Source organism: Carassius auratus, chromosome 12 (genome assembly GCF_003368295.1).
Source record: "Carassius auratus strain Wakin chromosome 12, ASM336829v1, whole genome shotgun sequence".
Classification (NCBI taxonomy): domain Eukaryota; kingdom Metazoa; phylum Chordata; class Actinopteri; order Cypriniformes; family Cyprinidae; genus Carassius; species Carassius auratus.
The window spans coordinates 6939640-6964015 of NC_039254.1; the positions used below are offsets into that span (position 1 = coordinate 6939640).

The 24376-nt window shown below is 36.3% G+C and overlaps 1 protein-coding gene across 1 annotated transcript; it reads right to left on the reverse strand.

Annotated features, from left to right (window-relative positions):
* Positions 1–1555: 1555 nt before the first annotated feature.
* On the reverse strand, positions 1556–24269 carry LOC113111646 (centrosomal protein of 131 kDa-like). Its single transcript, XM_026276603.1, is given in 28 exon segments — positions 1556–5010; positions 5125–5185; positions 5324–5520; positions 6834–7011; positions 7482–7573; positions 7575–7625; positions 8459–8533; positions 9207–9324; positions 10186–10293; positions 11538–11739; positions 12520–12622; positions 13943–13972; positions 14686–14802; positions 15675–15800; positions 15930–16067; positions 16144–16335; positions 17054–17233; positions 17310–17407; positions 17517–17670; positions 18055–18171; positions 18398–18500; positions 18647–18823; positions 18969–19073; positions 19420–19547; positions 19747–19858; positions 22468–22562; positions 23090–23278; positions 24112–24269. Coding segments are annotated over 27 exon segments (3318 nt in total). The 5' UTR covers positions 24112–24269; the 3' UTR covers positions 1556–4938.
* Positions 24270–24376: the final 107 nt, after the last annotated feature.

The following is a 24376-nucleotide window of genomic DNA, read 5'->3' on the forward strand; positions in this document are numbered from 1 at the left end:
GGAGGTCAGAAATGTGGGTCATAAGGGAGGACTTTCCTACGGATGGATGTGATGCACAGATTGGCATTTACATGATTTGTTTAGCAGACACTTGTATCCAAAGTAGCTCACAAATCAGAAAACAGAAACAATTTGAACTGGGAACCAATAAAAAAAACAAGTACTATTTTAGTGAGAAAGTGGAAGTGGTTAGTTGAGATGACAGGCCTGAAAAGTATTTTTGGCAGTTTTTAAAAAAAAAAAACAATTTAGATGCATTTTTCAGAACGGTGATTTAAATTGATTAAAATTGACAGAAAATACTTCAATAAGGTTATAAAATGATTTTAATTGCAAATAAATGCTGTTCTTTTGAACTTTCTCTTCACTGAAGAACCATTTCCACAAAATATTTAGTACAACTGTTTATTACATTGATTGTAATGAGAAATGTTTCTTAAAGCTGCAGTCGGTAACTTTTTAAACTCTAGTGGTTAACAAACACAACTGCTTGCGTCTTGCGGAAGAACATTGTAGCCGGAGCCACTAGTACTGGGTTACTCCGCCGCGGTACCCCCGAAGCAATCTTAAATAGTCCAAATATAAACACTTATTATAGGTGTACCCTAGTGACTCAGGACAGGCTAAAAACACGGTTTGGAAAATGGATTCATGATGTACTCGCTTATTATATACATTTTGTAAATTTTTAACACAAAAGAAAGTTATGGACCACAGCTCTGATTGGTTGTTTCCTACCGGGAGCGGTGTATTTCTGCAAATGGCAATAGGAGCACTGGGAGGAGCCAGAGGAGCTTGATTTTTTCACAGATTATCTGTCTCATATTCTACTGTCAGGAGATAATGACAGGTTTAAGAAATATGTAAAAAAACATTTTTACAAAAGTGACCTACTGCAGCTTTAAATGGCAAATCAGCATATTAGAATGATTTCCGAAGAATCATGTGACAGTAATGATGCTGAAAATTCAGCTTTGCATCATATTAATGTTATATTTTTTAAATATATTAAGATAAAATAATAATAATAATAATAATATTACTAGTAAAACATTTTTTCAAAACTATTTTACTGTATTTTTGATGAAATAAACTGCTGTGATGAGCATACAAGACATATAACAATTGAATTACCGTTTTCCTTCATATCGTACTTCATGATGTAACCAATTCATTTTCCTAAATATAAATATTATTGATTCTGGAGAGTATCATGAAACTACATGCACATTATAGATAGGAAAAATATTCCAATGACTAATCTTTAGTCAACTATCCAATTGAAAAATTATAGAAAAAGGTTTTTAAGAGGCATTAAATTAGGTTATCTAGTTAGATAATTGTTCCAAAACAAGATTGCAATAGATTGCAGTTCAGATGAAACTTGGAAGTTCATTCCATCAGTGACTGTGGATCAACTTGAACAGAATAGAAAGGCAAACAAAATGCACCAGATCTAAATGTTGTCTGGGAAGTTGGATCTCTCAGGGAGTGGACTTCGGAGAATGGGAGAGATTATAATTGTTGGGTATTGCAAGAAAAATAAGTCAACAAACTCGTTTTCAAGATTTATTATCGTACTGTGGAGATTCTTTTCTTCATTTTTCGAAAACACAGCTATTAAACTTGAAACAAAATACAGGATATGGGTAAAAGAATCAAATTAAGAGCTACACGTTAAAGGCCACATTTAAATTACACTTAGACATGCAAAAAAAAAAAAACCTAATTTAACCATGAATAGGAAAAGGGGGAATGATATCAGACATTAATTAAGGTAATAAAAGTAGTGTTTTTTTTTCAGACCACAGTTTCAAAAGGCCAGTAAAATGGCGACCGGCGCTTGGCTATTAAACTCTACACTCACAAAAGAATAGTTCACTGGCATGAGTGGGACTGAGAAACTCTGGCCATGCCAACCACGCTGCCATCTGAAGGTGAAAAACAGCCAAAGACCTGCATCTGCTGCCAAAATGGACTTCTAACCTTCATGAAATGCATTTGAAACATTCTCAGAATGTTCTAACATTTTGAACCTCACACTGGGCTTCTGATCGAATGCATCCAACTGACCTTGGATACACACGCACACATTAAAATGTGATGTCAACAGGTGACTCATGAAATTATGCCTCAGAGAAATCTCAGTATTTCTGCTTGAGCCGCACTGCAGAGTCTGCGGTGTTCTGCTAGCGAGGACAGCTTGAAAATGAGACACCTGATCCTCTCATTAGAGAACAGGAATGAGGCACTTTTCATTCTGACCTTTTCGATGTGGCTGCGTTCACTAAACAGCTCACACATCAGGAAGAATCTGATATACAAAATCCATCAAAAAATGGTACAAGAAAACAGTTTCACATTAGGAAGTAGCTGGTCACAACCTCGCTCACGCTGTTCAACTTTAGATAAGTAATTTAGTTTGGCAAGTAAATCAACTTCTCTAACAAAAATGTGTTTTGCAGATAAAGAGAACTTTTTATAAAGTAGTTCTCTTTGGTTATCAAACCTAAAGTTGCTCAATCAGATTAAACATCTGGTTTGGTTAAACATTCACTGCTTTTCTGGCTTGTGTCATTATTGTTCAGTTGAAAGGTTTTAGAAAAATCTCCTCGTAAAACCAAAAGTTTTGCAACAGAAGAAAGGAAGAAAAAATGTAGGGACTTTATCCCAAGAAACAATGGAGACTTGTGAGAGTATTGAAGCACCTCCCCCACTCTGCCACCCCAACCCATGCTGAACTGCATTGGTCTCTGTTCCTCTTTTGGACAGACCACTTGGTATAGAATATGGAGAGAGAACGAGAGAGATTGGAGGCCTTTTAGCTGTGCTTTGAACCACAGAGCCAATACCAGTCATGCTACATCTCCCCCAGCTAACTGTAATTTTACCAAGGAGGAGGTTCCTGGATCAACATATTGGTGTTAAGCCAGAACAACATTCATGTAATGTAAAAATAACTTCCAAACAATGGACTACACCTAAATTCAATGGGAAAAGATACATTGATAAAAGCTAATGTTATTAATAATGCTATTAAATCCATCTGGCTGGTGCTGATCCAAGATGTTTTGATCTTTCCAGTTGTTTGGGATTTTTCCTTTTAATTATTCATTCAGACCAATGTGTGAATCAATGTATGCCTTCAAATAAAATTTTTATAGTGTATTTTACACTATTGTAGTATTTATAAATATTTTTAACCAAATCTCTTACTTTTTATATATTTTATGTTTGTCATGTATTTATAGTTTTAGTAGTGTTGTCATTTATTTCAGTTTTAGTAACCATAGTGCTTCAAAGACAAATTATTTTATTTCAATGTTATTTTTAGTTCAATGACTGGAAATTACTTTAGCTAACACTGCTTGCAAGCAACTATTTAACCGTGTACGATGATTTAGGAACGTCCTACTTGGTAAATCACAGTCACTGTGTGTAACATCCTGTTGAACCCAGTTCTGCTTTTCCTAATCATAAACACTGCCATTCTCCTAATTTTCTTTCCATCTGATATTTGCATTTACCCAACTTTCTACATCCATCTCAACTCAACCTCAACCAGGTCTCTCACCTCAGTTTGTGCAAATCAGCTGCACATCGTAAGAGCTGCTCAACTTACTGTCAGTCCCTATCAATCTAAAGAGACACTCCATACTTATCTTCACCATCTACTGCTTCGCTGTCAACAAACCTTCTAAAATCTCTATAGTCTAGCTGTTCTGCCATCACTTCTTTGATGTCTGAACTAGAACTGGGCCTCACTGTGGGCTCTGTGTGAGCATGTTTGGGTGTCCTGGGGGCTTCTGGGACATCTCCTGTAATTTAGAGATAGCCCAGAGGGGTATCGGGACAAAAGGCATCTGTATGCAACACACAAAAGGCAGGGGGAGAAGGGATGTTTGTGTTGGTGGGGGGTTAAGCCTCTCCTCTTTAATGTAAAGGGTTAACTTCTCTTCTCGATTTTATAGCCTTTGCCTCTCCCACGTATCCTGTCCACTGTACTCTCCACCCATTTCCCTAATTCCAGTGCTGGAGAGAGACGGGAAGAGGGTAGGGAGTTACAGAAACATCTGGAGTAGTTTACTGTGAATGCCTCTGTGACCAACAAAAGCTTTCTTTAAATGCCTTCCACTTCTTGGATGAAACTCACAAAAGCATGCAGATTTTACCCCCGAATCAAAATATGAAATGTAAAAAATGCTATTTTGGATAAAGAATTTTAGAACCATTCTGCATTGTCAGTTTCCAATGCAAACTGTCATCATTTTCTAACATTTGAGGGTTTTGCAAATCCCATTAAAATCTCAGTTGTGATCCAATTTCCATTTTTATTAAACAGGGCTTTAATACAAGCATAAATAACAAAAAAAAGTAAAAAAAAACATTGTATAAATACAATACTTAAATAATATATATTTGTTTGCAATATACAAACTGTTTATTTTTGCTTAATTTAAATTTAAAGACATTTCTTACTTACATATTTTGATTATGGGGTGAAATATGCACAGGTTTAAGGGACAAGGTTTTATGAGATTCAACACACTAGATCTAAACTCAAGTGAGAAGATTTATTTTGTATTTTTTCTATGCTTAAATTAATTTGGCTGTGTGAAACCGGTGGCTGAAAGGAGTCTGTAATTTGGTCATATCCATGAAAGAGAGACCCACAAAAGCTCTCCAAGAATCTCGGAGAAGATTAAATTCCTCTCTCATTTCTTGCCTTGTTCCCATGGGAATGCCAAAGGCCGCCTTTCTGGATGAGAAGTCTGGTGGAACCAAAATGTCGATCCAGAATCCATCAGTTCATCCAAACAACCAAAAGAAATAAGAGAAACCTGACAAATAAAATAAAGAGTGAAAGTTTCTTTGTGCAGGAGGACGGTATGACAGAAGGGAAGGAGCTTTGGGGGTTTCAGTGCCCTAACTTGTCAATCATTTCCCTAACAGCTGTTTTCTCTGCTGTTCCAACAAAGACTCGAGATGATCTGCTCTCTTGACAGCAGCCTGAAAGAAAGAATTACAAAAACAAAAAAAGTTAGTTTTAAATCAAAACATGTACAACAAGCAATGCTTTGCCGCAACAAGCAAATACACTAAATCAGATTTGTTGCAACTTACCTCATGCTGCTTGCGCAGGTTATTAACAGTCTCTTCCTTCTTCAAAATAGCGGACTTCACTCTACAAAAGAATGAGACCAGGAACTCGCATCAAGCATATATTAAACACCTCACCTGCAGCTTTAAATCCAAAGATAATCATTTTACAACAACTGTTCTACACAAAGAACTAAGAGGAAAAATACTCTTCAATCCTGACCTTTGATGCACCTCTGCAAGCTCTTCTTCTTTCTCTCTTGTCACTCGCTCCACCTCTAAACGGAGTCGTGCCTTGGCCTCTGACACCTCCTTCTTCATTCTCCTGTTCTCTTCCTCCGTCTCTACAAGCCGTTCTGCAAACTCTTGTCTGATCACTTCTGCTAGACTGCGGCGCTCATCTGATAACTTATCACGGGCCTTTGAGCCATTCCATAAAAACAGACAGAGACAAAGCATGAGAATGGAAGCTGATTAAAAACCCCCGGAAAACAAAAACACAAAATGATTCTTTGGAGCATAAATCTCATGAAGCAATTTTAGCATTACATCACTTGCTCACCAGTTAAAACTCTGCAGTGGATGGTTGCCATAAAAATGAGAATCCAAACAGAGGTTTAAAACATCCAATAATCCACATGACTCAAGACCATCAATTAATGTCTTGGAAAAAGAAAAGCTCTGTGTTTGTAAGAAGAAAAAAAAATCCAAATTCAAACCATCACTTCGGGCCAAAATAAAAATTCATAATCCATAATAATGCTTCATCCAAGTGGATGAAGTCTCCTCCTGTTGTCTAACACTAATAATTGTCACATATTGTATGCTTATAAATGCTACTTAATCAATGCATATTTCTCTCCTGATTCATACAAGATTACTTTTCCACTGGACGAAGCATTATTATCGATTATGGAATCACATTATAGCTGGAAGCAACGGTTGGAAGTTAAAAACATCTTAAGAATGAATTTGATGATTACAAACAAACAGCTTTTCACTTTATAAATTAATTCATACATTGGCGTTAACTTTTGATGTTGTTAGCAGCTGTTTAACTCTATTCTGATGGCACCCATTGACTGCAGAGGATCCACTGGTAAGCAATTCATGTAATGCTAGATTTCTCCAAATCTACTCAGATGAAGAAACAAACTACCCTACATTTTAAAAAGTAAAATTAAAGTGAATTAGAATTTTTTGGTGAACTTTTATTTCAATTTTTTAAACAGGTTTCATTGATTTATGAAATCTTTATAATTGTAGGATGAAATATAAATACAAATATCACACCTGTAGCTAAATGAGGAATTCATCGAACCACAATAAGTAATCCATTTTCACACTCTCATTGACACTCAGGTGTAACGTTAAACAGAAAGGGTCAAAAGTTTATCTCACTTCCAGAAAAACAAGCTGCCTAGCTTATTTCCTTTAATCTAATCTCTTCTTAACTTACTGAACTACAAGTCAATATTTTTTTATCAACTCAAAGTAACGGTTTGTTACAGTGTTATCTGTATTAAAATCAAATCTAATAATTTATACAGTGCAGTTGTAATTACTGACTGTTATTGTTTAGTATATAGTTAGCACCAATTATTAATAATTAAAATCTTTAGGGAGATTCCCTCTCTACCAAGGATTGTAGACCTAGCCTGTCGTTTTATAAGTAACCTATAAGAGCTAATGAGTGTGGACAAACAAAGCAGTGCCACCATAACGACGGTCACCTGGGTAATGTCGCTAATCTCCTGCTCTCGTTGTCGTAAGAGCGACTGCAGCCGGAGGAGCTCTGTCTCCATCTCACTGTGTTTCTCTCTTATCTCCTGCTGTTTCTGCAATGCTGCCCGCTCCGAACGCTCCAGATCTCGGAGCTCAGCCTCGTATTTCTCCCTCAAACGCTTTATCCTATACAAACATACACATACCATATGAATTTACATTCAGTTTGAAAAAAAAAACACAGTGCTGGGTGGGCTTAAATGTGAATGGCAGTACACCCAGAGTGCTAATTTTCTAGAAAGAGCTCAAATGTGGCCCACAAGTATTAGTTTTATTCAAAACCTGCTGAAAGTTTACAGATGGCAAACAGGATGCAAAATTTAAATTTGAATGAAATCTAAAGAAATCAAAGCTAAACACCAGTCTTGAGTGTCACATGATCTTTCAGAAACCATTCATATACTGTGTGATGAAGGTGTAAATTACAATAAACCATTTTACAGAATACAGTACATTTTTTATTATAATTTTACTCATGATGGTCTACAAGCAAATTGGTCAGAAGGGAAATGTGTAGAAGTGCATGTGAGAGGAACTGTAACATTCTGTGCCACCAGAGACATTAAAGGTCACACAAAGAGGAAAGGGAAGCACACCGGTTGTCAGATGCTCTCTCACACTCCTCTCTTGCCCCTCTAGTCTCCTCCTCTAGTCTCTGAATGGCCAGCTCGATCTCTTTGTCTCTCCCCTCGACGCACTTCCTCCTTCAGTTCCCTTTCTCTGCTCAGCAGCCATGCTTCCTGAGAGAGTAAACACAGTGTTCAGAGAGCACCACAGGGACTTTTTACCTTTACATACAGTTGCAGTTGTAAACCTCATGTGACTTTGTTAATACAGAGATATTTCACAACATTTGTTTCACCCAGAGGTGTGTAAACACACTAAACCTGAGAAATTACAGCAAGCAAGTTACTCGGTTACTACATTTAACTCTTGCTGACAATAGATAAGATTATAATAAAGCTAAAATACTAGTTAAATAGAGTAAATAAAAAATAGAATAAAAACTTTAATGCTGTAAAATATTATTACAATTTAAAACAGCTGTTTTTGATGCTCAAGAAACATTTCTGATCATTATCAATGTTGAATACAGCTGAGAAGCCTAATAATATTGTGGCTACAGTGATAATTTTTTTTACTTTGATAGATATTAAGTTCAAAGAAACAGTATTTATTTGAAACAGATTTCTTTTGTAACATAATACTTTTACATTACATCACTTTATGGATGTTTAAAGCCATACAGTATACATTTACAACATTTAATCTTAAAAACTTTAAGAGAAGTGTAAATCATAACTCTCATATCTGAGAGTCTCAGAAAGCAGAAGTGAGCACTATGATGATTGTGTAATTTAACCCCAGTTGACCATAACTGTAATACACTGAGAATTTTAGATTTACATTTGGCCCAAAGATGTGCTTACACACAAACAATTCCTCTCAAATATGTATTCTCTCACTGCAAACATTAACTATAAAAAATATGAATCCAAAAATATCCACAGAACCAGATAAAATATATAAACTCATTTCTGTTTGATAGACTTGTGAAGACACAAACACGTACCTCTTTTTTCATATAATTTTCTTCCCATGTCTGTTTCTCAATCTCAAGTCTTTCCTTCAGGGCCTTTATTTCAACCTAATGTGAAATACAGCCAAAAACAGAATTAAAAAGAACGAGATCATATTCTATATCACCACAAAAAAGATGTTTTCATGTGACCTCTGCAATCATTGCACCATCAAACACATGTACACATCTCTAAACAGACAGCCAAAGTGAAAAAGAAGGAAAAAAAAAAAACACTGTCTGGGTTTAGATGATGCATGGAAGGAGGAAAAGATGACATTTCCTGAAACCTTTAAAACCGGTTAGTAAGTTGCAACACATTTACTTCTGGCTTCCTGTTCTTGTTGATAGTTCATTTATTAAGACTGAATGCATCACATTTTAATGTGTGTATGCCATTTCATTGGTTGTCAGTGCTTTGTATGACTCTTTACAGTGTATTTTTTAGGCATTGCTCACAAAAAGTATTAGTAACACAACAAAAGCATGTTATCTGATGTGGCACATTTTCTGAAAATCATGCACACAGCTTGAAAGTGTTCACCACAAAATGCAAGTTCTCTCATTTATTACTTGCCTTCATGTCCTACCAATTATGACAAACCTACAAAACTGATTTTTTCCACACAATAAAAGTGACCACACACACCCACTTTCAAAGAATTAGGGTAAGTAAAATGATGAGATTATCTTTAATACATATTTGTATGTACCAATATGAATAGATGTGCAAGTGTTTTACCTGATGTCGTCTCTCCTGCTCTTCTCTGCTCTTCTCCAGCTCTTCTCTCAGTGCTCTTGCTGCCAAAGAGCTGTTCTCTTCCAACTGCTTCCTTAAGTCCTCAAGCTCAGAATGCTGCCTATATAACACACACACACACACACACACACACACACACACACACAAAATTCCATTTAGTTAAAACTTAACTTTCATCTATTCCCTTTTTTTGGACACTCAAAACAAAACAAACAATTAATTTGACTTGATTTATCTAATATTTCTCACATTTATTACTCAACTGACTTAAGTTATTCAGATTTATGACATGTTTGCTAAGAAAGAAAAGCTAAATCATTTTTTTAGGTTTTTACTGAAACATTGGATTTAAAAAAATATATCAATTATAATAACATTAAGACACATGGAAGCTTCTTTAATTATTTTAGAAATTATTTGCCAAGACTATTCCTAGCAAGAAACATTGTTCAGTAATTTGACCTTAAAAGGTTTCATATGATGCCTTTTTAAAAGATCATTATTTTGTGTATTTGGTGTAACAGAATATGTTGACAAGCAAAGTCAGAATTACCTCCTCTCCAAGGTTCACGAAACGGTTGTCTATAAAATGCATTGCCGTTCTTTCGTTAGTAATATTAAAGATTCCTAACTGCATCTACTTTCGGAAGGCCAAATAAAGTGTTTTGCTTTCACCTAGAAACACACCTTCCATCTCCCAGACATGGCTGCTTCAACACTAACTGTTTTACTGAAACCACGCCTTCTTTCTTTTGAACATTTGAACATTACGCAAATATTTCCACAAAGTGATGTAAACATGTGGGGGCGTGTTTAAACGGCAGTCTTAACTTTGATAAAGAATATCTCTTTGGATTTGAGACTTAAGTCTTTGCAACTTTATGCACCAAGAGCTTGTAACACTCCAAAGAGAAAGGAAAAATTGAAATCACATCCCCTTTGAATAACCTTTGAGCCTGACCTGGCTGCCAGCTGTGTGATTCGCTCTTTCTCCTCTGACACTTCTTTATACAGACGTCTCCTCTGCTGCTGCAGTGCGTTCTCCTCTTCCTGCAGCTGTTTCTCAAACCTGAGACACAAACACTGTTATCTTCTCAGTTGTACACAAACTTTCACTGAATATGTTTTCTTAAAATTTAATGCATGGGAAATTAACACTTCATTCTTGTTTTATATACAAGGATTGTATATAAAGGATTAATTTAGTTGTGCCACTTAAATAAAAGCCAATGACAATGCAAAACCCTTATCCACATAATACCAACTATAAACACGGAGCAAGAGGTGTGTTTGTGTACATTTTGGTATTGATCTTGGTAACAATAAAGACTTGGATTTGGGGGATTTTTTTTACCTTATAATCTTTTCAACCATTATCTTGCCTTATTTTTGTGAATAGGACACAATGGTTACATGAAAACTTGTACTCAGCATTCAATTTGGGAATGCGTTTGTCCCAATTATCTTATTTACTTAAAGTAAAACAGTGGAAAAAAACAATGCAGGCATGTGCAAATTAGTGTTTATACTATTTTTTTCCCTGCACACACAAAACATAGACACACTTTCCCATCTGCCCCGCTTTCTTTCATACAAACAACCAAATAAACACACATACTCATGTTGATTTTATTATCCCCTATGAATAATCCACAATTCTACCACAAATCAATCAGAGACTTTTCAAATTAGACAAAGCTAGTGTGTAAGGTGTGTTCAGATTGACTAGACCACGTTTAAATTAAAAGTTAATTAAATTTATGTATTTAGCATTTTTTTACCTAACAATTATAGTTTATAATAAATGTTTATAGTGGTTTTGTTTTTTTGTTTTTTATGGATTAATTCAGTTTTTTTTAGGAAACAAAATTTTTGTTCGTGAAATGACATGGGAAATGGTGGTTCACGGTTATAAACCAGAAAGAAAAAAAAAGTCCTACTTCAGCTTCATCTTTCAACAGGAAATACACCAACAGAAAATAGAAAGTTCATAGTACAGTAGGACTAGTCTAAAAAAAGATTCTATTAAAACAGCAGACACTTTAGTCCTCTTTGGGATTACGAAGTAAATATGTGTGTGTGTCTGTGTGTGTATTTTCAAAAGCAGTATTTAGCTTTAAGACCGTGTCTAGTCAGCTTCCTCTGACACTTTTTTTCCATTCCAACAGTTTGAACGTGTTTGTGTTTTCTGTGAACACATCATCTTGGCTGTCCGTCTCTGTAACTGGTTTGATCTCGGATGAACAGATGTGTATTCTGTGAGCAGATGATTCTGTGCACCGGACACATGTGAGCATGTAAGGGTGTGCGTACCTCTGCTTGGCTAGTTCTCTCTCTCTCTGGCACTGTTCATCTCTTTCTCTCTCCAACTGCTGTCGTAATTCCTCGGTCTGTCTGACGTAACGTTGGGCGGCCCTCTCATCTGCCTGAAGCAGCTCTGCCTCATGAAGAACTCGGAGTTTCTTCAGCTCCTGCTTGTGTTTGGTGATGAGCTTCTGAATCTCTGGCTCCAGACCTGAGAGCATACAGGAAGAGACAGTTAACATTATTCAAAACTCACAGAATTGTTTGCAAAAGCATTGAAATAAATCATAGAAATTCCAATGGAATTCAAAGAAGGAAAATAATAAAATACTACTGACACTATTCCATGATGCAATGTTTGAACTGAGGGGATCCAAAAAGTTCACAAGGAAAATCTAGGATTTCTGATGTCAGTCTTCCAAAATGAAAGTTTTTGGTTTACAAAATATTTGCATATTTACTGTTTATATTCATTATGTATTTATAAAATAGATAGTAGCGATCCTTGATTCTTCTGTGTGTTGCTCGGCAATAACTTTGTTGGAACCACAACAGTTTTTGAGGAATACTGAGAATACGGTTTTCATTTATATCATTACAATTTACTTGTTCTGTTTTATTCTGTGAAACCTTACTACTTATATAAAATAACCGTTTTATAAAAGAAATAAGCCCCATGAAGACGTGGTTTACAGTGAATTTCTAACAGCTAAGGGGCGTACATTATCCATTATTTACTGTAGGCTACCACAAGCCAGTTACGCAATTTAACAAAGGATTTTGGAGAATGTTATTACATTATAAATCACTTCATTGTTTTCTTAATGCCTCAGATATAAAGCATAAATGTATGACACATTTTGGCAGCTGGGTTTATAGAACCGGGCAGGCTGGGCTGTAATGGATATTGTTGAAGGGTGTGGTGATCTGATTCCAATCAGAGAGATGTGGCACTGGCGTGAACAGACGCTTGATGTTAGACTCTGCTGACCTTTTACAGTGATCTCCTTGATCTTTTTGGTCTTCTCATCAATCCATTTCTCCCGGCGGATCTTTTCTGTGGCACTCATTAACTCTTTCAGCTTCTTAATCTCCTATGTGGAGAAGGAAACAGAAACAGAAAGACAAATCCTCAGTCATGGCATGACACGATGTCTAAATGGTTACTGTAAAGGAATATTTACATAAAAGTGGAAATTTGTTGTCATTTACACAAAATCAATTTTATTCCAAACTTAGATTTTGTGTTTTAATATAACACAGAAGAAGAAAATGTGCAGAATTCACTGGCCACGTTCACAGTCTAATTACAGTGTTATGGTTTCTAGTTTTCAAAGATGCTGTGTGTAGGATTGAAACCGAGTGGTTGAACTAGGTATTGCAAAATATTGGAGAGTTTTATTTTTTTTACCCGGCCCCTCCTCCTCAGACTTGACACACTCAGGTTGTCAGATTGATGACAACAACAGGAAGGTGCGCACTTGATGATGATGAATGAAATTAAATAAGCTGTGTTTTCCACCAACTGGCAACACGTGGTGCTGAAATACAACTGGGTAAACTGGTAGTGGGCGGGTTTCACAAACCAAAACAAAGACCGACATTTTCCACATTTTCAAAGGAGAATAACTGACTATAGCATTGTTTTTCAGATAAACAAGTATGTTAACTTAATATGTTTGCAGATATTTAAGAAACATGTTATGGCATTTTTATTTTTTAGTATAGTCAAAATCCTACATACAGCACCTTTAAAAAGATACAAAAACACCATAAATCTATCATAAATCTAAGTCCAAAGTCACAGGATAGCTTTGACTGAAAAACAAAACCATTTGAATCTTAAATGATAAAACTTTTTGTTGGATTTCTGCATTAAAATGAATAGAATTTAAGTCAATTTGATAAAATAAAACAAAAAAATTATATATATGTATATAGTAATACGGTATAGTTAAATGTAATATCGACCCATGGCTCTCTGTCAAATTTTTGGTCACACTTTATCCAATTCTTGCTATTAACAAACTATTGACTATGACTTCTGCCTCAGTAAACTCTTAATTTGTTGCTTATTAACAGTTAGTAAGATAGTTTTTAATTGTAGGTATTGGATAGGATTAGGGATGCAGAACATGGTCATGCAGAATGTGCTTTATAAGTACTAATAAACATCCAATTTAACATCCTACAGCAGTTTGACTAACTTGGAAATACTCTTGCTATTACAGTAAATCATCAAAAGCCAGCAGGCTACTTCCTTGAGGTTAAAAAAAAACAAAAAAAAACATGCAAGGTCAATGGCTCCAAGCAAAAACGGAAAGTCTGTGAGTCAGAGTTAGATAAGAGAGGAATAAAAGAATGGAAATGACAGAACATGGGAGTGATGAGGGGTTAGATAGAAAAAGAGTTACCTCACACATGGGACCCAGAATTTGCCACACCTACAGGCAGACAGAAGGAAAGATATCGAGAGAAACACACAACAAATGCAGAAAGATAGAAACAGTTAGCAGTGGCAATGCAACACGGCACGTGAGCATGCACTTGATGTTACTTTGCACATACTCAAGCTTATGTGCAAAGATACAGTAAATGACAGCAGCAGAGAAAACCACAAACCAGTGAAAACTATTTCTGGGTAACACTTTAGAATAAGGTTCCATTAGTTAATGTTAGTTAACTACTTTCGTTAACATGAACTAAGCAAGAACAATCCTTCTACAGCATTTATAAGTCTTAGTTCATGTTAATTTCAACATTTACCACTGCATTATTTAAATCAAAAGTTGTGCTTGTTAACATTAGTTAATGCACTGTGAATTACCATGAACTAACAATGAATAACTGTATTTTCATTAACTAACATTAACGAAGATGAATAAATACAGTAATAAATGTATTATTCATTGTTTGTTCATGTTAATTAATACATTAACTAACATTAACTAATGGAACCTTATTCTAAAGTGTTACCCTATTTCTGTACTGTAGAAACCAACACACAATCGCTACACAGGCTTTAATACACTTAAAGCAGATATTTAAAGCTTGATCCCCCCCTTGTGGCCAAAGTTGTTGCAACAATTTTGCTCAGACCTCCTCAATCATATCACCACAACACAAGCATCTCAAACCATGAATAAACTGAACTCACCATCTCATGTTGCTCCTGCATCTGAGCGATCTTCTTGGTGTATTTCTGATCCACCTGCTTGAGTTCTCCCACTACTTCCTCACAACGTTCGCTCAGGGCCTTTTTGTCATCAATCAGCTGAGAGACAAAGAGAGAGACACATTAATATATGTACAAACTCATCTACTAGTTAGACATACACTACCATTAAAACATTTGGGGTGAGTAGGATTTTTATTGTTAAAAAAAAAAAAAAAGTTTCTTATGCTTATCAAAGCTGCATTTATTTGCTAAAAAATACAGAAAACACAGTAATAATGTGAGATATTATTGCAATTTAAAATAACGGTTTTCTATTTTAATATACTTAAAAAATATACAAATGTTGGAACAGTTGTGCTGCTTTTTTTTTGGAACCTGTGATACTTTTCAGGATTCTTTTGTGGAATAAAAAGTAATGAATAAAAATGCACACTGACTTTTTGTTTTTTATTTTTCAAATGTAACTTTTTTCCCCTTGCTGAATAGAAGTATAAATTAAGAAAAAAAAAATGCTAGAATAAATTACAATGATTTCTGAAGGATCATGCGTCACGAAGACAAAATGGTTGATGAAAATCCAGTTTGCATCACAGGTATAAATTAAATTTTAAAGAATATTAAAACAGAAAACATTGTTTTAAATTGCAAAAATATTTCACAATATTACTGAAGTTTCAATCAAATAAATGCAGCCTTGATAAATATCTTAATGAATATGTACACACACACACACACACACACACACACACATATTCAAATGTTTGGGGTGTTTGAGATGTTATTTAAAATGTGAAATATTATTATAATACAAAATTACTTAATTTTTTTACTATTTTAAAATGTAATTTTATAATCTGCATAAACTAGGAAAGCTTTTTAAGACAAAAATATCAAATAACACTCTATATAGGTTGTTGTCTGCTGATATCTGGTGTTTCTATGCAGTTAAAGTATGTTCAGATCAATACCTGGTCTATAAACGTCAAGTGTCTCTGTATCGTAGCTTCATACTGCTGCTTCTGTAACTGAAAGGTATGATTAAGCTCTTTCTCAGTCTCCTTCACATGCCGGATTGTCAGCTCCCTCTGCTGGGTCTACAGACACACATTCACCTTTATATCAGTCTCAGACAGCACTATTCATGTATCATCTGTTGCATATTGCACATAAACCTATGCAACATCATTGGAGGTTGAATGTGTAGAGAGTTTTGTTTGTTTTACCAGTGCTGTCTGCAGCATATTGACTGTGCGTTTTTTCTCATCCAACTCCAGTTTGAGCCTCATCATAGAGCCAGTGACCTCAGCAGCTGTGGCTGAGGCTTGTTCCACAACTGCTAGATCTTCCTCTGACAACACCACCTACACATGAATATAACATTCAGTGCTGATACATCATAAAAACCTAGCTTCATATGTTCAGTTCAGATGTGCTTACCTCTCTGTGTGATCCAGAGGTGACGGAGCGTGGTCTCTCCTGCTCGGACTTCTCCATCTCATCCAGAAAGCTCATAATGCTCTGCAGTTTGGCTTCTGAGAGCAGAGCGCCCCCGTCTGGTAGAGCTGGAGTCTGACTCAGCTGCCTGTGCCGTTCCACATTATCTGTAGTCAGGGAGTTAGAATCTCCATCCTGAAAAAATAAAATGCATGTGAAAGTTATCCAACCATAAAATAAATATATATATTCAGCAAGGATAAATTCCTTTATCCTAAAAGAAAACGTATCCGTTTCCACAATTTCAAATAATAAGAAATGTTATTTCTGAAAGATCATGTGACATTGCAAACTGTAGAAACGTCTGCTGAAAATTCAGCTTTGCCAGCAAAGGAATAGATTATTTTAAAATATATTAAACTAGAAAACAGTTATTTTAAACTGTAATCATATTTTATATACCGTATTTTCCGGACTATAAGTCACACTTTTTTTTCATAGTTTGGCTGGTCCTGCGACTTATAGTCAGGTGCGACTTATTTATCAAAATTAATTGGACATGAACCGAGAGAAATGAACCAAGAGAAGACATTACCGTCTCTAGCCGCGAGAGGGCGCTCTATGCTGCTCAGTGCTCCTGTAGTCTACCACTGAAAACATAGAGCGCCCTCTCGTGGCTGTAGACGGTGATGTTTTCTCTTGTTGCTTGGTTCTAAATAAATGTGACTTATACTCCAGTGCGACTTACGTTTTTTTCCACATCATGACGTATTTTTGGACTGATGCTACTTATACTCAGGTGCGACTTATAGTCTGAAAAATACGGTAATATTACTGTATAAATGCAGCATTGGTGAGCATAAGAAATGGTAGTGTATATACAGAACTGTATATACTAAGATAAGTCAATCACCTCATCAATCCATGAATACTTGTCCTTCCTGTAGCTCTTGGGCTCTGACAGTCTCTCTGGTTCCTCTTCTAAGAGCTTCAGTGTGTCCAGCAAGTCATTCAGAGTGGTTTTTGACTGCGCTCTACTCGATGACGCCCCCTGCCGCTGATCCTCCATGCTCACAGACCTCTGGAGGATCTCCTGATGGAATTAAGTGATGTAATGAGAAAAAAAGTATTTTTCTTTTTTTCACAAATGGTTTGTTGCAAGACGCTACCTGAGAACATTGAGATCCTCTGCATATAGAGCCTGCGGGTGACGCAGCCCTTAGATTCGTCGCATCATCCGGATCAGGCACCACGTTCATATTAGAATCTGAAGAACAAATGCCAACCTTTGTGACTAATCAACATGGATTTTTATGACTTCAGGGGTGAAATGTAACCGCTGTATGATTTGATCAGAGAACCAGAACAGTGCATACCTGTGTTCTTAGCCTTGACGTCAGTGGGAGAAGTGGGAGAACTCTTGGTGAGCTTTTTACGCCCCACTTTCCCAGCGTGTTTTAGTGCCTCTACCTCCTCCTCTGCGATCTGCTGTACCTCTGCAGCACGCTGGGCTCTTTTCTGCTGAAGCTCCTGTTTTGGATGCACAATGATGCACCAGTCAGAAAACAATGCCAACACAAACTACAACAGCAGTGCAAAATATACAACCGTTCAAATGTTTAGGGTTAGTAGGGGGTTTTTTTAAGAAAAAAAAAAAATCTCATGCTTATCAGTGCTGCATTTATTTACTACAATTCAAAATAACAGATTTTTTGAATAAATATATTTTAAAATGTAATTTATTCATGTGAAATCATTTGATTTGATGCTCACAACAGTTTTTTACTTTTTTTTTTTTTTTTTTTTTTTTTTTTTAAGTATTGCCTTCTTTAAAAACATAATACATTACTGACCCCAAATGTTTTACCCATAGTGTATATTAGTTCTGTATACAAGTTCTGATCCCTATTATACCTGAATGGCGGTAAGTCGAGCCAGACGAGCCTTCTCTTCCCTGATGCGCTTTCGATCATCTTCTTTCTTCTTCATTGCTTCAGTGGTTTTCTCCTCCTCTGCTCTCTGCTCCCTCTCCTATGAAAAACACACCAAATCACCCATAAGCATGGGAGCTATACCTTTTAACAGACAATAACAATATGCAGCCTATGCTGGTAGATACTGTAACTACATCAACTGGAAGCAAAAATAATCTTTCTACATCGAAGGGCATTCAAAAACAGTTATGTATTCGAAATAAATACATTACGTTATATTTTATGATTAAATATTTAAGTCCTCCTTAGGTGAAATACATTACCTTCTTTTTGGATGCGAGGAGGTGTTTGATTGTATTCTCATTGGCTCGGCGACGATACCATCGCTGGATGGTAATAGCAGCATGGTTCACCTGCTGAATATATCTGTAAAAAAAAACAAAATTGTAAACATTTAACCATATACAAAGGCCATTTAGAAACAGTTTGAAATGTCTCAAAAGTCAATCAAACATTTGCAAAGAGATGACCACGACTAGTGGGGAACAACAGAGGGCTGGAAAACTGCTGACCTTTCGGCCTCCTCTTCGGTCACCTCTCGTCTGCGTGGCTGACCTGGGCTTCGGGGGCTTCGGGGGGCGTTGTTGTTGGAGCTTGATGACGCAGAGGAGAAGTTCTTCTGAGACTTAGTAAGAGAACAGCTTACATCCAGAGCCACGTCATCATTTACGGTGGCTTTGATTATGTTACTGTAAAAACAGAGAGTGGGCGAATACTGTAAATGTGCAGGCCTGGAAACAGCAGACTCAAGCAAAATAGAGCTTTATTTAGAAGACTTGTGTCTAAGTTTACTTCACACAGCTGTGTAATCATTCAGCGTCATAATGAACCTACTTGAAGGAGGGTTTCTGATTGGAGCTCTTTGGAGTGAGGGGCTTCTCTGAGTGGTTATTATGGAGGATGGTGGTCACAGAGTTACCCACAGCTGCTTTATTGCTCCTGAAAGTCAATGCAAAGACATTCTAGATATTCATATATATATTTTTTACAAAACACACACATGAACACACACACACATATTCTTCTTAAAATCGTGAGACACAGGAATTTAGTCAAGTGTCTCAAAACGTTTGACTGGTGGTGTATATTTTAAAGCCATAAAACTGAAAGGAATCTAGCGCCAGCTCTCCTCCCTACAGCAGACTAATGCTTTGACTGACAAGAACAGAAAAGGCTTAAAGTGAATCGGTCTCCCCTGACACTGTTCTCATGGCAGCAACATAGTTTGGAAGCTACCCATTAGGACACAGTAGGGCCTAAGCCGTAGGAGAAAATGGCTTCCCACCTGTTGTTGGCAGTGAAGTTGGCAGCCAGAGAGACGCCGGCTTCCCTCTTCTTCATGCCTGTAGGAGAATCCATACTGCAGGTACTGTGAGAGCTGCTGGGCACAGGAAATGCTCTCGGCTGGTCATCCTGGAAGCAAGACATCGGTTTAAACCGAGATCAAGCAAAAACATCTTAGCACTGTGTTAGGGCATCCTGTACTCTTAAGTTAAAGCTATTTTTAATAGCACAATCAAGTGGGCAAATTATCCTTACAAAGAGTTATCATAGTGCCCTACATATAATTTACAAGTATAATAAAATAAAGTGAAGAGGAGTTGGACATTACCAGGATGTTCCAAGTAGTATGGTCTTTGGACGTCTTGGAGAGGCTGGCTAGTTTTCTACGTCCATCAGAGCTGCTGTTGAACAGAGCCAGGAAGTCTTCTGTGTGGCCTTCACTGCAATCAGACGCAGAGAGAGAAAGACGGGAAGGAAGGAAAGACTGAAAGGTCAGAGTATTACACACTAAACACACACCAGAAACATATAAACACAAGACTAGACCAATAATACCTCGGACATCATTCAAGTAGTAGTAGTATATATTTATTTAATGCCATGTCAGCATCTTAGGATATTTTAATTGCAAAAACAATAATAATTTATTGTATATAATAAATATATATAATAAAATATATAGTATAACAAATACAATAAAGGCCATCAAACAAACAAGTTTATATTTCATTAACATATTATCTTTTTTTTTTTTTATTCTGGCAAAATTATTCTAAACTCTTTAAGTGATTTCACTTAGTTAGGCTTGGGGTCTGAAAGATTTTTAAAATGTATTGTTATTATTCATATAATTAATTCTGTGACGGCAAAGCTAAATGTTCAGCATCATTACTCCAGTCTCCAGTACTCCAGAATTTTCCTTCTGAAATCATTTTAATGTGCTGATTTGGTCCAAAAGTAGCATTTCTTCTTATAAACTTTTTAATGATAGATATAGTTAACTTATTTATGACATAATTTTCAAGATCCTTTTAAAAATAGTTCAAAAGACAGCATTCGTTTAAAAATGTATTTATCTATTTATTTGTTTGTAACTTTATAAAATGTTTCCTTTGATCAATGTAATGCATTCTTGCTGAATAAAAGTACACACACACACACACACACACACAACAAACATACTGACCCCAACCCTTTGAACGGTATTAATCCAAAAAAAAAAAAAAAAAAAGTAAAACTTATGGAAAGAAAAAAATATAGCATTAATAAATAAATACTTGAGACGTTTGTTCAAATGCAGTTGAGAAATATTAGGAACATCTAGTCTATGTTTCCCTTCTTTAAAACAAAAATAGCTGCAAATCTACCTCCAGTAAAAACAACCAGACTATTTAGGCTAAACGTATCAGATGAGCATATATATAAAAAAAAAAAAAAAGGTTTCCTTTTCGGAGGTGACAGCAGCTGCACTGGGTTCACAGCAGAGGAATGCTTCAGCAGAGGCTGATTTTAAAGGGGCAGATGTCCATAGGCATATGGCAATCACATCCCTCTGCATATAAATTGCATAAAAAGTTTAACATGACGCTTACCCCTACGTCTGACCCTCTGGCATCTGTGCTAGCAACTTCAGTATGTATATGTGAGTGTTTTGGGGGTGTAAGCGGTGCCTAGAGTCAGCTGGTCTGCTGTAAAGCAATTCAAGAAACTACACATTACCTCTTTTTAAGTAACTCAGAAGGGAAGAGAGGTCACGGAACGACAGTTATTAAGCACAAGGGAAGGGGGGAGGGGCATTAGGTCGTTCCTTCATTTAAACCCCCTTGTGGCATCCCAGGATGCAGTGGGATGGGAGGGCAGAACTGGCAGCTGCCGGACAAAAGAATTTCAGCGTGCACACTTCTCCTTTCACCGAGTCCTCATTCGAGTGAAACCGGAGACCCTGGCTCCTCTTTTGACAAAGCTGAACCCAGCCCCCTCTTGCTTGGCATGTGCTGCAGCCGTCAGGCTACAATAGCTATTGTCTGGGGAAACCCCAAATCACTCAACCCCCAGCTGTTGCTGCTTTAAGGGTATAAACCCCCCAAATTTTAAGTTTAGGAGGTGATCATCCAGACATACCACAGCTTGGGTGAAGTGAGTGCATGCAGGCATGTGTACAAGACATGTACACGCGCAAACATGCCATCATTATTTTACTTTAGTTTTCAGCTAACCTCTCACTCGCATCCCTTGGGGACAGTCCATTCTCAAAGTCTGAATAGGACAGCTGGCACATGTTGATGGGTGAATCTCACAAAAGCATATCCTTTTTCTCAAAAAAAATAAATGCAAGAAATTAGAATTAATTTTTTACAAAAAGACCATATAGAACCAGGTTTAAAATAGTTCCATTTAGGACTGAGATTTGATCCGATCAATGGAACAGTATTTTAATTATAATTCAACAGGTTTTCCTCTCAAATTCTCTTTACTGTATTGCCAAAAAAAACAAAAACAAAAAAAACTATTTATTATTATTACTATAATATAAACATATACAGCATTTCTTGTAATTATTTTAATATATTCTGATTAAAAATTATATATATGTATGAATGTAAACATCTTATGTTTGTGTTTGTCCCCATTAGATTCTCAAAATCTAATAAAGTATTTTAAACCGTATTATGGTAAATAAATATTATAATACAATGCTTTTTATAATGTAAATCAGCATAAACTACAGAAAGTACACAATACCATACAAACACCATACAATTTAACAAATAGCTATTATTAAATATTATATAAGAATGTTTACAAAATTGACGTTAATGAGAATCGAGAAGAAACCATTTAATTATTATTAAAATAATTAAATTAAGAAAATTCTAAACATATACTAAAACAGAATTAATTTGATCAAACAATTTAGATTACATTTTATTATATTTATTTAGGTCAGCTGGATCTGATCTTTATAAGTTTTGTATGATTCACCAGCATCAACACCAAAAGAGACAAACTTTCAAAATGGCATGCAAAGGAATGCCAGATGGTTCTGTACCTGAGGCTTGTGTTGGCCTGCTGGTTCACCTGCGTGGTGCTGTTTGACCGACGCAGGTTCTTAATTGCTCGTGAGCTTCCCAATCCAGCATCAGCCTGCCAACAACAGAGAGTGCAAAGTAGTCACAATACTAGGCCTACAGTTATGACATTGAGTTCAGAGATAACCAATGCAATTTGATGTTATTGATCTCCAAACTGCACAATAAACGGCTTTTATTAATTTGTCTGTTCTTACACCAAGTCACTGTAAGGCTTCAGACATTCCAAAGCTTCAAAAACTACATTGTTCCACAAAAAAATTTAAGTAATGACCGAATTTAATTTACTTTAAACAAAGAAAGAATGGAGTTAGTATAATGAGAGCTAAGATGTGAAATATCCTATTTTGCATTTGTCTAATTCTTAATAATTGAGTCTCAAAAGGCAAAGACAACAACATGCATATCAGAAAAGTTGCCTTTATGACAAATGCAAGTCTCCAAGTGGAGATGCTGGTGTAAATAGTCCAGTGTTGTGCTTTAATTTACATGGTTATCTCATTAATAAAGTATAAAGTGCTTATACAAGGGACACTAACTACCATCTTCATGATCATTACACAATCTTCTAGCCAGACTCACCAGTGTGTTTCGCTTCCCCCGGCCATCACTGGCCACAGACACAGAGATGGATCGAGAGAAGTGTTTTCCAGGTGAAGCGCTGCTGGGTCTGCGGCCCATTGTGAGCTGAGAGCCGGTCAGGCTGAGGTCCAGAGCGTCTCCAGCTGCCCCTGTCTGGACGGATGCGGATGGACTGCGAGTCGTATGCATCTTAAACCGATGGACACAGAAGAGGATTCAGTCATAAAAAAAAATAATAATAAAAAAATCAAGATACAACCACCACAGGGATGCTCTTGTCAGGATTCCCAAAACTTTGTGACCAATGAATTTCCATGATCTTTCTAATTTTTTAGACATTACCAAATAAGTATTTAAACAAAACTTTGTATATCTACACTGATGAAATATTTTACAGCTGAGCATAACCAGATTTCCCAGCCCCAGTGTTCCATTGCCATCTCCATTATATTTCTAGATTTTCCATCTCTGGATCAAGCAGGGATAAAACGGTAATTAATGGCAGGCAGTTTTTTCTGTCAACAAAATACTGTAAAAGATGCTGTTGAACGCCACAAGTAGGTGTGTTTCTATGGTAACAAATTCAATGCATATACACTTTCTATCATATATCAAATTTCCAAACACTTTTAGGGTTACCTAAATAGTTTACAACATTCTCCAAGTATACTGAAAATAATAAACATTCAAATGAACATATAAATAAATCCTTAATGTAACCAAATCCAATCATGATAATAATCTACAGTTCAAACATGCAAAAACAAAGACATTTAACATCAAAGGCCTCCTTCGGCATCGGCACAAAACTGATGAGGGTCAGTACACAATACACTGACTTTGAGAAACATGCAAAATATAAACAAAGATGTTTAACTGCATTGTTACTGTGTTCGATATCAAAGGATTGCAATACATTGGTTCAGCTATGGCGAAACAGCCTTTCTTGCACCACTTCTTACTAGCGTCACATGATAAACACGACGAATACAGCAGGATTAAACTGTCAATGCATTGCTTACCTTCACTAAATTGTCCACATCAGTTGAAGAAACAGAATGTATCCAAATAAGAACTACGTTATTTGCGTTCGGAGCGTCTGACAGTGATTACTCATCTGTCTCCAACTCCACAGCGCAACATCTTCTCATTGGCAACCAGAAAACATACAGGAACTCCGCCCATTGAAAGTTTTGATTGGTGGATGGCGGAGCATTCTAGTGATCTGATTGGCTGCTTTGGTGTGTCTTTTAACTGATAGCTGAAAGAGGCGTGACGAAAAGGCAA